This window comes from Nelumbo nucifera, chromosome 6, assembly GCF_055504915.1.
Source record: "Nelumbo nucifera cultivar China Antique chromosome 6, China Antique-T2T, whole genome shotgun sequence".
Classification (NCBI taxonomy): domain Eukaryota; kingdom Viridiplantae; phylum Streptophyta; class Magnoliopsida; order Proteales; family Nelumbonaceae; genus Nelumbo; species Nelumbo nucifera.
The window spans coordinates 21,813,417-21,827,146 of record NC_142654.1 but is presented as its reverse complement, the minus strand read 5'-3'; the positions used below and the strand labels follow the sequence as shown (position 1 = coordinate 21,827,146).

The 13,730-nt window shown below is 35.2% G+C and overlaps 1 protein-coding gene across 1 annotated transcript; it reads right to left on the bottom strand.

The window, feature by feature from the left end:
- Positions 1-5,037: 5,037 nt before the first annotated feature.
- On the bottom strand, positions 5,038-5,960 carry LOC104608367 (early nodulin-like protein 18). The gene is made up of 2 exons (XM_010274328.3): positions 5,657-5,960; positions 5,038-5,580 (listed from the first exon to the last, which is right to left on the bottom strand). Exons 1-2 carry the CDS (start codon positions 5,865-5,867, stop codon positions 5,132-5,134), a joined length of 660 nt encoding a protein of 219 aa, XP_010272630.1. The 5' UTR covers positions 5,868-5,960; the 3' UTR covers positions 5,038-5,131.
- Between the last annotated feature and the right edge of the window lie 7,770 nt (positions 5,961-13,730).

Here is a 13,730-nt window from a genome sequence, read left to right as displayed (position 1 = left end):
AATGTAAAATCTTGTATTTTGTATGTATTTTCTGAGGCATTTGAAATCGAAGGTATTTTCTGAGGCAAAATCTATTGTGCATCCACTCGTCCTACAGCAAAGATGATTGGTTGATCGAGATGGCAAAGATTATTTATTAAATATATAAATACAATTTAAAAAACTTGACCAATGAAAATTAACTAAACTGGTTGATATTTGAATTTAACATTCAGCAATAATATTAATGAATGCACAGTAGTTGAATTTATATTTTCATTATCAAACAAGTAAAATAAATAAAAAAAGGTTAATTATGATAATGTTTTCTTCACCACACAATCAATTAAGATGACAGAAATTAGAAATGGACGAGGCTACCTACTCTATTCCAAAAGACCTCTGAATTAAAATTGCAGGCGAAGGAAGGAAAAGATTGTAATATATTTCAGCCTTCAGCTTTGGCTTTCCTTTCTACTTTAACCTTTTGATTCTTTTTCTTTTTTTTTTTTTTTTTGATTTTGATACAAAAACCTTCGATTCTTTTTACAATAGGTTGTATGTATCTTTAATTTGTTCAACAACAGGAATAATAGCTTTTATATGATTGGTGGAGTAACTTACTGCTGTTATTTAGGGGGCCTCCACTCTTTGTTTAATTTATTTTATTATTTGTATTTCTAACTCTTTTTTACAAGATTTTAAAAATCAACCTGGAAACGGATTCATTGTGACCACCGGTTCTTGGGTCAGCAATTCGACCATTCGGGTCAAACAGTTCAGACAGTTTGATTAGATTAGGGCAAATATTTGTGGTTGTTTTTCTTTTATGAGAAGAGAGGCTGAGACGGAGGTAAAGAAAAATAAGAAAGAAAAAGGAAGGAGAGAAAGGAAAATAAAGGAAAGGAAGGAAGAGGATCCAGCATTCACTGGTGGTGGCGATGACGAAGATGGCAGCAACAATAAAAGCGCAATAGCAAGTCGACGTCCATTCTTCTTCTTCTTCTTCTCTCTCTCTGAGATCCCTTCTCCAATCCTTTTTCTGGCTTCTCTCTCTCCTTCTCTTTGGATATCAGTGATCTCTGAATTCTGATATGAGAGTCCCTCTCCATCTTTCAACCTCACTTTTTTATTAAACAGTGAACTGCTGCCTGGGTCGAACAGGTCGACGATTGTTTTCATTGAGGCCCCACTTGAGACAGCTTCTACATTTGGGGCAAGTTGTGTTAATAAGTTGCTATTTGATTGAGCACATATGCTCAAATAAGTTACTTAGAGTAGCTTCATATTACAATCACGATTCTAGCATTTGAAATGTCCATGTTGGCTTTACGGATTTTCACCAAACACAGCTTCAGAGGTTTTTATGTGGGGCCGAGCTCATAACACCATAAGCCACATCTACAAAGCCCTCCCAAATGGGCACTGAAATTGTTTTGGTCTCCTTAGTGACTTCAAATTTGCTACTTGGTCATGCATCAATAATGGGGTTTGTTTTATTTTTAAGAGAAAATACAAAGGATGAGGATCCCTGACCCTTGAGATGCCCAATCATCTTTACTTAAATTGTTTCGATATGTCAATATTAAGTTATGTTGGTTTGAAAGAAAAGGTAGGAAAAGGAAATGGGAAAATATGGAACACACGGGAAATGTTGCTTGTTGATGCATCTACAGGGGGTCGTATTTTTTAGGGGATGTTTGGTATCATTGTTGTTGTAAACAACAACTAAACCTCAGGATTCAATAGATTTTGTGCATATTTTTTACTTGACACCATAAGCAAAAACCAATTGAGGGGTAGCTAAATTGGTGCGTTGTATGAATTGTCTCAGTGGTGGTGCGATTTCGAATTTCACTATCATCATCTTTATGAAAAAAAAAAAAAGAGCTGTTGATGTGGTGTTGTGCTGTTCACTTAAAAGAGTAATGACTCCTAAAGGTGTGTCGGGCAGTGATTAATAGCAAAAACAAAAAAACAAAAACAAAAAAACACCACATAGGCAAAAAGGTGAAAATGCTGTTTCAATTACAAGAAATATTAATATGATGTTTTCTCCAAAAGTTGCTCTCGTGAAATCCAAGACATTTAATATTGCTTGAAACGATTTGAAAACACTCAACCAAAGAAGAAAAAGTGAGGGAGAGAGCGAAATGCCTGTATGGCACTGACATGGTGGAAAGGCTTTGGAAAAATGACTCTAATACCAAACACCTTCTTAGTGAAAAGCAATGGAATCATTTGTTAAACTGGTATCAACAATGTAATAGACCTGTTCAAGGGTCGGGATCGGGATTGGCTTTTGCCAAAATTTGAATGGGCCCAATCTGAAACCCAAGTCCAACATAGTGTAAAGTTAGGCCCAAAGCCCAGTCCGTGAATAGATCTAAATGTAAGCAATAAATGACGTGTCATAAAGGTTGTGTTTGGTACCACCACCATTTCATGCTCAAACATTTAGAAAGGAAATGACATTTGATGTCAAAATGCCATCACAAGTGTTTTGACATGAAACTTGTTTGGTTGGCATTTATTGTTGATTAGATGAACAAGTATTTGGAGCATTATTGTGTTTGATATAGGCATTGCTAAGGTATAAAGTATCCATACGATACTCCCAATATCAGATATGCCACAATTGAGTATGTATCCAATGAATCATGTATATCGCACGACATACTTGGTATGGGAACATATTGTGTTATGTCAATGGCTACATGGCATGGAGGACTGTTTTAACTGAAGTTTAAAAAATTGAAATCAGCCTCCCACAAGATAGTTTCCCACAAAATCCCACAGCACATTCCTGCCGTGTATTATGATGCCTCATCATTTCTAATATTATTGTCAGGAGATATTTTCAATAGATGGCGGAGATGTACTGTGGGATGGGATGTTATGGGAAACCATCTTGTTGGGGCTTGATTTGAACTCAATTTAAATTCAAAATGCCTAAATGGCACTGAAGTCAAAGAGTTTAAGTTAGAAGAGAAAATGCCTGCCAAGTACAAACGTACAGACCCATGGGATCTGAGATCTGGACTGGAACACGTGGACTTGGTTGAAAGGATGCAACTTGAATGAGGACTCTCATAACTGAACACCTATGCCATGTTCTGTGTAGGCGTACAGCTCGATCCTCAATTCGATGGGGCCCAATTAGATGTGTCCTTGGTCAGCTAACAGCTTACCGATTATGGTTTGATTCTTCAATATTTTGGTTTTTTATATTTATAATTATTATGAATAAATATACAAATATTATAAATGCTATAAATATATTATATATTACAAATAGATTTCCTTGGATCGGTTGGGTTTTTCAGTTTTTATTGGCACCCCTAATCAGCAAGGTAAAAAATTAGAATATTGGCTGCATTTATTATTGGAAAAATTTGGGGATTTTGACCATTTATTTGACCTAAAGCTTCAGGCATAATTTTTAATTTTTAATGTAATAAAAATCAGTAATATATACAAGCATAAAAGACGATAATATATTAATAAAAATTATTATAATTTTTTGAAAAATCCAAAATTTTAAGAAACTTGTCAACAGACCAAGGGTTTGAAATGGCTGAAATTTAAAATCTTGATTAAAAACATCCGATTTTACTTCATAAAGTTTTTAAGTTTTTTATTTTTTGGCTGCAAGAAAGAGACGTTTAAACTTAAGATGTCAAACAAACTATAAGAAAATTCAAGTTTTCTCAGTAACTACTTATTTATATGACCTCTCACCGGAAGCTAAATCCAACCCAAATCAATCCGACCCACCCTAATTCAACCTCAGTTGTTTTACCAAAATAAATAAATAAATAACTCAGTTGTGCACTGGGGTAGAAGAATTTGACTAGAAAGTTGGGCTACGTAGTCCCAAGTTTAGTTGGGCTTGAGTTACAACTAAGCCCGACCTGCCCAAGTTTCACCCTCCATGAGATAAGCCTTTTCCGGGCCACCCAGTAATTTATCTGCCAGTGCCATAGTAGTTTTATTTATTTTTTTACACAAAAATTAAAAAAACAATAAATGACTTAAAAATATATAGATATAAGAAAATCTTAAGATGGTAAAAACAAAAAAACAATAAATTGTGAACATTTTAAGAGTTTGCTTTTACAAATTATGCTTTTCGGCTTTTTTATTAAATCTATTCAGTTTGGTTGACCTATTGCCCGATATTAAAACCGAAATGATATTTGATTTGTTCATAATTTTCTTGTTTTAATTTGTACAAATTTTGTACTCGATTTTTTTTTTCTTCTAGCTTTTGGATCCCTATGATTTGATCTACACTTCATGCGCTTGTCTGTCTAGGCTGGCCAAATTGATGCTCACAATTGGTGATCCACCATCTTGTATTTTTCCATTTATGTTGCAAGGGAATTGACCTAAGGTACTAGGGTCTCGTCCAAAAAATAAATAAAAAAAAATCATTTATCGGATTCCGATCGTACTCATATTAGATTTCAATATTAAATAGCATTACTTGATTAAACTAAAAATTTTGTTGTGGATCTTGGATTTGGACCCTTTATTTTGTTTAAATTTCAGACTATCAGAATAGTTTATAATTCAAAACTAAAATAGTAGAAAATACTATAAATAAAGTATTAATAAAAGCAATTAAATTTTGTCAAAATTTCAGTTTTTGACCCCTAATTTTAAAATTTTCACCACAAATCAAGGGTCCAAAATTGTAAAAGTTTACGAAATTTAATAACTTAAAGAACTTAACAATTACAGTCCCGAACTCACCCAGCATCCCATGGTCCTCACTCATTAGCTTTGCAAGATTAACAATTATGGTCTGAAGTCTGAACTCTGAAGAGTGAAGTCTAGTCTGTTAGTGTTTTGACTTTTGATTGAGATTGGAGAGAGATCGAATAGCTTATTCCTTCAATTATGGGACCCCTTGGCCTTGGAAAGTGCTAAGGCTCAGTTTGGAAGCAGTGCAGCTCTTCACCACCGGTTCCGTTTGGCCACACGAATATTGTAAATGCGTTTTATATTAGCAAAAGAAAAGGAAAAACAAACAAGTATTGCAGAAACCTGATCTGAAGAAAAGAAATGATTCTTTCTGTGTTTTCTTCACAATGAAGGAAAACGATTAATAACTATGAAATCAATCAAATGTATTTGGTGAAGATGATCAGGCGAGCAAAAGCCCAAAGGAAAGAATGACCAACAGCCCAATGCGCAAGTTAGCACCGTTCCTGATCCTGAACCCACTATTGTAGAACCTCTCTTGCTGGCCGGTGGAAACCGTGGAAGGAGGAGTTTGCGAAGAATCGGCGACCGGAGGCTCGGCGTAGGGCGGAGGAGGCGGCTGGTTGAGACTGGGAGGTAGGCCCCGCCCTTGACCCACCACGATCGCGAACCCCATTCCCTTTTGGCATTGCACACCATTTTCCGCATCTGAGAAATAATAGGTGTTGCCCACTTTCACAAGCGGCACGGCCACCGTGAACGACTCCCCGATCCTATTGGATTCGCCGTAGATAAACGTGTCGCTGTCCAATGCATCGGTGCTATTGCAGTTTTTGTACGTCGTCTGGTTGTAGGTCTCGATGATCGTCTGATTTGAGTTGGTGTTGAAAACTATATTCAAAGAATTAAGTTAAGAGCTATCACCCCACTTATCAGCTGAGAGAGAGAGAGAGATTAGGTTACTTACTGAGATAGTCTCCGAGGTTGAAGGTCTGAGTAGCGGCCCATTTGGTGTAATCGGTGGCGGGGGTGTTGGTAGTGGGATTGAAGAACCATCCGTTATCTCCCCCGACGGTGTGGTTGGTATAAGGCGGTGGAGTAGTGGTATCAGCAGCTGCAGCTGCGGTGATGAGAAGAGCTACGACCGCTAGCTTAGCCATGTCCGCCGCGGCTGCCATGGCTGATGCCGGATAGGTGATTGACTGATCGGCGCTTGGGATTGGTATCGAGGTTGAGGGTGGAGCTTTTACTTCTTATTTGCTTGGTTAGAGGCGTAATTTATTGGGAAAAGGAAGGGCAGTTTAGAACAGTAAAAGTAACAAGACAGCTAGCCAAGTCAAGAATGGACATGGACAGGGGAAGGGGAGGGGAAATGCCCTTCTGGACTTCTCCCTGCGCCCAGCTCGTGACGACATGCAGCGGGAGCGACAACTGCGGCCTACTGTCCAATGGGTCCTACCATGAACTTTTCTCTGGCCTGGACCAATAATATCTTCCCACCCAATAATGTCCCAACAAGACACTGCAGCCGTATATTGGGAATATCTCTCTTTCTCGTTCATGGGAGATGTTCCCTCTGTGCGGCTGCAGTGACATGCTGGGACATTTGGTAGCAGATCTGAACCGAAAACTTCTTATCTGTTATGTGCTCTCTTTTTTCCTCTGAGAGAGAGAGAGAGGGATGGGTTGGGGCTGTTTGGATGGAATCAAATGAACGGGTGTTGACCAACTTTGTGAGTTGAAGTTCAGCCCTTTAGGGTGGGGTCCAGGCCCCAGGGAATGCATGCATCCCACCGTCCAGTTAGAATTCCATGTCGGTGCCTTGCGGCTATTCCATGTGCATTAATATTTCACTTTTTTTAAAAAAAAAAAGAAATATAATATTCCGCACTTAAAAGCACTCAATTGTATCCCTTGCTGACGCTGAACATAATAAAAAGTCAATCTATTACATTGTTGGAATAATAATAAATTAGGCAAGCCTTCAACATCTCACTTGCTGACGCTAAATGTTGTTATCTTGCTTAGTGCTGCAACTTGGGTTGGATTAATGTTGAGCCTGATTTAACTACGAGTTGGTTAGTGTTGAGGTTTTGGCCAATATGATCGACCCAAACCCCAATTATGTATAGCCTTAACCCTTGAGTCAAGAAAATAAGAACATATGGTAAAAGAAAGTATAAAAGTTGGATTGACTCAAAAGGATTAGAGTTGATGGCTGCGTTTGTTTTAGTTTTTACACCGTTGAAAAGTTGGTGCCTAATCAATGTCAATGGAAAATAAAATCGCGTATATTTGAATTTTTACACAGATGACATTTAGGTCATGTTTTATTCTTCTTAGTTTTATTTTCTTAATTCTTGCTCATTCTAGGTAAGAATATTTTGGCCAACAATGGACAAGAATGAGAAGCATTTCAGTGTTTGGTTATAAAATTTTTGTCGAGGGCCCCATTCTTTTTAGAATGAAAAATTAGCCCCATAGTACAAAATTTGACTAACTTGCGGCATGAAAAATAATCATGCCCCGTCTTGCTCATTTCATTCTTTGAGGAAACTCTACCTATAAAACTATGCCAATTTGCCATAGATGTTTTACTTTTGCGAAAGCATTTTTACAAAAGCTTTTTATAAAAGTACTTTTACATGAAAGCACTTTTATGAAGGTACTTTTACGAAAACACTTTTATGGAAGTACTTTTATGAAGTCGCTTTTATAAAAACACTTTTGCAGAAGTACTTTTATGGAAGTACTTTTATGAAAGCACTTTTATAAAATCACTTTTACAGAAGCACTTTTATAAAAGTACATTACTAAAGCATTTTTATGAAAGTATTTTATAAAAGCACTTTTATGGAAGTCCTTTTACAGAAGCACTTATAAAACAACTTTTATGAAAGTACTTTTATAAAAGCACTTTTATGGAAGCACTTTTATGAAAATGCTTTTTACAAAAGTACTTTTATAAAAGCACTTTTTACAAAAGTACTTTTATGGAAGTACTTTTATGAAAGTAGTTTTATAGTACTTTTACGAAAGCACTTTTATAAAAGCACTTTTATGGAAGTACTTTTACGAAAGCACATTTATAAAAGCACTTTTATGGAAGTACTTTTACGAAGGCAATTTTATAAAAACACTTTAATGGAAAGTACTTTTATGAAAGCACTTTAACAAAAGTACTTTTATGAAAGCACTTTTATGAAAGTACAAAATCACTTTTATGAAAGTACTTTTATAAAAGCTCTTTTACAAAAGTACTTTTATAAAAGCATTTTATGAAAGTACTTTTTAAAATCACTTTTACAAAATATTTATGCCAATTGATAAACATTGACTATTGGAGACCTAGGCTGGCGGTTTGTGAATATCGGCACAATTTATTTGATGAATGAAAATGAGTAACATAGAACACTTGTCGATCTGAAAAAAAAAATCCATTTTAGGAAAAAAGCTTCTGATTCATAACAATATTTTCTCATTCTGCCTATTTTTATTCATTCTTTTCCATTTTAGAATTTCATCTTAGGTAAGAATGAGAATTGAACCAAAAATGGCTTTAATTGACACAGAATAGAAGTGAAAGGCTTCTATTATGTTTCTGCTTTAACTGTTTCTATCCTGGCAACGTCATGCCGGAGCGAGTGTGTCATTGACGGATAATTTTCTCTTCAGAAAATATTATCTTAGGAACGACTCTCTCTCTCTCTCTCTATCTATCTCTATCTCTAGCTCTATTCTCCACCCTAATCTATTTCACCGGCATCCTCTTTCTCCGTGAGGTCCCACCGTCTTCCAGCTCTGCCCAAGAGAAAGAAATCAAAATCCAGTTGTACTCTGCATTTCAGAACTGAAGGCTAAAGTCGAGATCCAGAGATCTTGAAAATCATATCAAGGAGCTGTTGTTGGTTCATGGAATCACACAGTGACACAGCAACAGAAGCCGCAAGCGAAGATGGGGAAGTGGAGATGAGACCATCACCCCTGTAATCGGAGAAGAACACATGATCCTAGATGTGATCAAGACCTTGGATTTCTAGATCTTGTTTGTGTCATTTCTTTGCAGTGTGGGTACGGGGTTGGCGGTAATGAACAACATGGGTTAGATGGGATTGGCGCTTTGGATAATTTCCTCTTCAAAGGATGCCATTCTCTAGCGAAATAATTGCCCGGAAAAGATAATGACCGAGCAGAGGCTATTTGACCATTGCAGAGTTCTACACCTAATATAATACAATGGAGATTTACATCGATTTTATTGGTGGGAACTTTCTATTGATTCTTGATGTAAAATTCACCACAACGAAGTTTTACCTTAATTTACAATGTAAAACAACACCTAAAACAAATTCAGCGAAATTTGAACCAGGGTGTAAAGTTTACCATAATTCTCATTTACACTGAAAACAAATGCATGCGAAGGAGATCGACTTCAGTGCTCACACCATTTGCACAGCCTTTTACACCATGCATTGGAATATCTTCATACTTGCATGGTTTTTTTTTTTTTTTTTTTTATGGAAAGATATTCCCAATACAAAGCTGCTAATGACTGTGCAAATTAACAATGTGAGCACGGTCTTGTAAGCTTTGAAGCCAATTTCGAGTTGAAGGTTCCACAACTAAGGTTGGGTTAGGGTTGACTTCAAACCAGTCCAACTTGCACCCCTAAGCATGGTGCTCACGAGCCTGTTTATTTGTCTCATTATATTATGTATTAAATGCTACATAATCAATCACAAATGAACACACCATTGTTCTGTATACATGTAGGTCTCATGTGTACTAAACTTAGACATACTCCCTGAGAATCGACTAAGTAGAGTTTAGTAAGAATGTAAAACTGTGAAGCAGAACCAAAACGAATTTATAGTCTGATCTAGTTTTGCAGGTATTTGTAAGATATACATTTTTGAATTGGAAATGAAAGCAAATTTATTTAATAAACTGTATTTTCATTCAGAGTGAGAACAAATTTGTTTGCATCCATCACAATCATATATATATATATATATAATATGTTTATAATAAATTTATATTTTTGTAATGATCTATACACAACAGAATAGCCTATTCCCAACCCAAGTGCAGGCGGGATTCCATCTCAAGTCTCTGCTACAATCAGTAGGAGACCTTACGAACCAGCTGGTTGGCACATGAAACTTGTTTTATTGGACATTGAACAAGTGTTATGAGCAATATTGGGTTTTGTATTGGTATTGTTTCATAAAATGTTTATATTCAATGTGACATCACCCTATTGTCTATAACCATTGGCTTATTATTATACATGTATTAACATCTAAAAATGGTTCTGGAAACAGAGAACCAAAGACATAAACCTTTCTTTTGTGAAAGTCATCAGGCTAATTCCATTAATTAAACTCCCTAAAATATCATTCAATAGGATATCACTTAAAAAAATCAGGGCTTGGCAGGGAATGTTTAGCAATGATTTGGCCATTTTGATTACATCCCTCAGGGATAAAATTAATCAGATTTCAAAGGATTACTTCTAAGCTTCTACATCTGCAACTAAGGTTCTAATAGACCAAGGTGACTCTGATGACATTTAGCATCTACTTCTAAAATGGTGGGTTTACAATCTAGATCAATCTACCATTAAGTTTCTGCTCTGATAAAAGCCTCCACTTCTACATGTGAAGAAACATTCATAGGTAACATTCTTGCCATCACAAAATGTTCTCCATCATCATTGAGAATAAGTCCTCCTCTAGCCTTCCAGCTTTAAGAGCTCCATCTACAGGACTGGGTAAGCACCTGATCTGATAAATCATAGGATTAGAGTTTAATCAACCCCAGATAGATACAAACCCACCCTGTTAGCAAATTCAATGCTTTTTTTGGGTAAATTTATCTCTGCCAAACTTTTTTCCCTTTGTTTTTCCAATACTACAATTCATGGTTATTAGTTTTAAAGGAGATAAGAGTGGAAAAAATATGGTTGAGATTTTTTGAACTTGCAAATTGTTTCAACTATTGTTTAATGTGAAGATTGGATGCAAACATGAGTTCACAGCTGGTGTGGTTACAGTTGAAGAAGTACTCTTTTTATTTTTTATGAGTGCCTAATAAAAAAAGAGACATGGTAGCGATGAAATCAAAAGCAGATGATCACTTGATGTTTTGAATTTAAAACAAAGGAATCAAGTCTCTGTATTAAAAGATGATGTTACATTGGTTTCTGCAGGAACCTTCCGCCTTAATTATGCAAATTCAGGTTGGCTTGTTCTTATCATATAATTGTTAAAGAAAACAACATTTTTTTAGGTATAAACAAAGTCATTATTAATAAGCAAAATGCAAATACTTTTTTAAAGAGATCAGGTATGGTGCATTTCGAAATTTTTATGGCATGTTAAATCAAAATTTCAACCAATACTATGAGCTATTCAAGTTTACATTTGTCTAATTGACCTTCTTTACCATTAATTTTCCTAACTTCTATAACCCATAAATTTTCGATATCTGAACTATAAGAAGATATGAACCTAGCTTTGTTTGTTTGAAGTGCAATTTCATTTGCACCGGTGCAAAAGTATGGAAGTGCAAATGAGTTTAGTGCATATTCTAATTTATTTTTTGTTTTGATTTATGTCTCATTTTGTTTGTTTGCAATGCAAACCAAGTAGAATAAAACCTGAAATAAAGTAGAATTCAAAGCAAAACTGAATCAGAATTTGCACTTTTTTCATTTGCATTCCAATATACATTTTGGTTGAAAGACAGCAAATCCACTACACCATAATCCAATTGCTTATAAGGGATAATTAATATTCAGGAAACTACTTAAATTTATCCTGTATTTTCAAAATCTATTTATATATACTTTATTGACCTTTCAAAGGTTAAGTCTAACAAATAAAAGGAAAAAAAGGCAAAAATATCATTAATTGTTCATTAATTTTTTAAAATATATTATTTTCTTTCTTTTTTGGGCCCTTTCTCTTTTATATTGTCTTCTTCTTCTTCCTCCTCTTCTTCTTCCTCTTCCTCTTCCTTTTTTTTTTTTTAACACTACAACCACCATTGTTAGTAAAACTAGCGCTCATTGTTCACCTCTGGTAGACACATCAGTGCAACCAAAGGCACGAGGTCAGTTGGTGAGTGGTTGCTAATCATTATTAGTGCTTCAGAAAACATTGGATTTGGGTTTTCAAAGATCAACAGTGCGATCCAGAACAAGTCATTCTGGAGATCCGAAAACCGGAGAGAGGAAAAGAGCCAATCGGGGAATTTCCAATTTCGGGGTAAAACAAAAAATGAAATGTCCCCTTACGTGTCTCTACTGGCATCATAGAGTTTGAAAGCTTATAACACACAAGAATGCATTTGGCTCCAACACCCTCGTCCAATCATGAAAATTTAGTGGTCTCTAGAATTCTTATCACTTCAATTGCTCCACTTGAAATTTCGTGCATGCAGTGGAAGGTTGAAAATAAGTGTGCTCGGATGGTATGTAAATTGGTAACCATAAAAGATATGTGATTTCTAGCTCTGCTATCAGTTCTTATTATACCTTTTAGAAGAGTAATCAGATTGTTGCTGAAAAAGTAATGTATTATGTCAAGAAAAAAAAAAGTGAATTGCGACCTCTGTGAGCACAAGGCGATGATTCAATACCAAAAGAATGTGGAGCCGCTTCTTGTGGTTTAGTTGTACTCCAAGTTGAAAGCAAGAAATAGCAATGCGATCGTGACTTGTGTGAGCTTGATCTCAATTTAGCTAGCTCTCATTAGTTGATGGGAAGAGAGAGAGAAGGGATGAAGAAAGGAAAGGATTTGTTCATCATTTTAAATGCATGGTTTTCGAATTGCTGTTGACATGGATGGTTAGACGGTTTGGCCCGAGAACCATCCAGGCAACCAGTCCGTTCGAACTTGATGGTCAAATCATTGATCTGGAAACCGGTGGTTAAAACAATTTTGTTTTCGGATTGTTTTTTAAAATCATGTTTAAGCGTTTTTAAAAGTTGAAGGTATGTATAAATAGTTAGCCCTTATTATAGTTAGATGGATCTTGAATCTTAACTTTGAATTTTCTCTTCTCACCAGATGCTTCTCAATAAATGTTAAAAATTGATTATTAAAATTTATATATTTATAAATATTAACATAAATTACTTTAATTTTTTAAGATATATATACACACACATATTTTAGTCCTTTCATTGTTTTGGTATTCATAATTGCGTCCCAATGGTTAACATTTGCACTTATATAAAGTATTAAAGTAATTATTTTTTATGTGTAAATAACTTATTTTTAGTAACATTAATTTTTCCATTATATCCATACATATCGAAAGTGTATCCTCATATGTCTTTTAAAGTTGTCTTTCTTACACTCTTTATGTTTCAAATACTTTGAACCTCACAGATAGGCCATAACCCATCATTCCATTTAAACCCTAAACATTTCCAACGCATCCCCTAATAGTTAATCTAACACATAGATAGGATTTTATTAAGAAATTATTAAATATAAATGTTTGTTTATTAATCATTCCATTTAAACCCTAAACATTTTTAGGGCATTCCTTAGTAGTTGATCTAACACATAGGTAGGGTTTTCTAAAGAAACTATTAAATATAAATGTTTGTGCATTAATCATCTCCTTACTTTTGACTCCATCACATCGAGGAATGGTTGATCGTTTATCAAATCCCGCAACCAGCACTTTGGGGAAAAAAGAGGGGGGTAAAGGGGAAAGTTATTGCTCTGATTAACCAAAAAAAAGTTATCATAAGGAAAGGGGCTTCTTCTTATAATGGGTTACTCTAAAAGGAAAATTATGAAATTAGTTGCAAGCAAAAACTCTACAAAATGTAACAACAAGTGCTCAATTGGCAGCTTTCAAAAGTTCAAATACTATAGTGACACGTTTTGAAGTTTGGGTACTAAAGTGAGATTACCTCTAAGGTTCAATTTGAAAGGAGTACAAATACAAATATGTAGAGTGCAAAAGCTTGTATTTTATGTTATTTTATATGTATTTGCACCATACATATTTGTATTTGT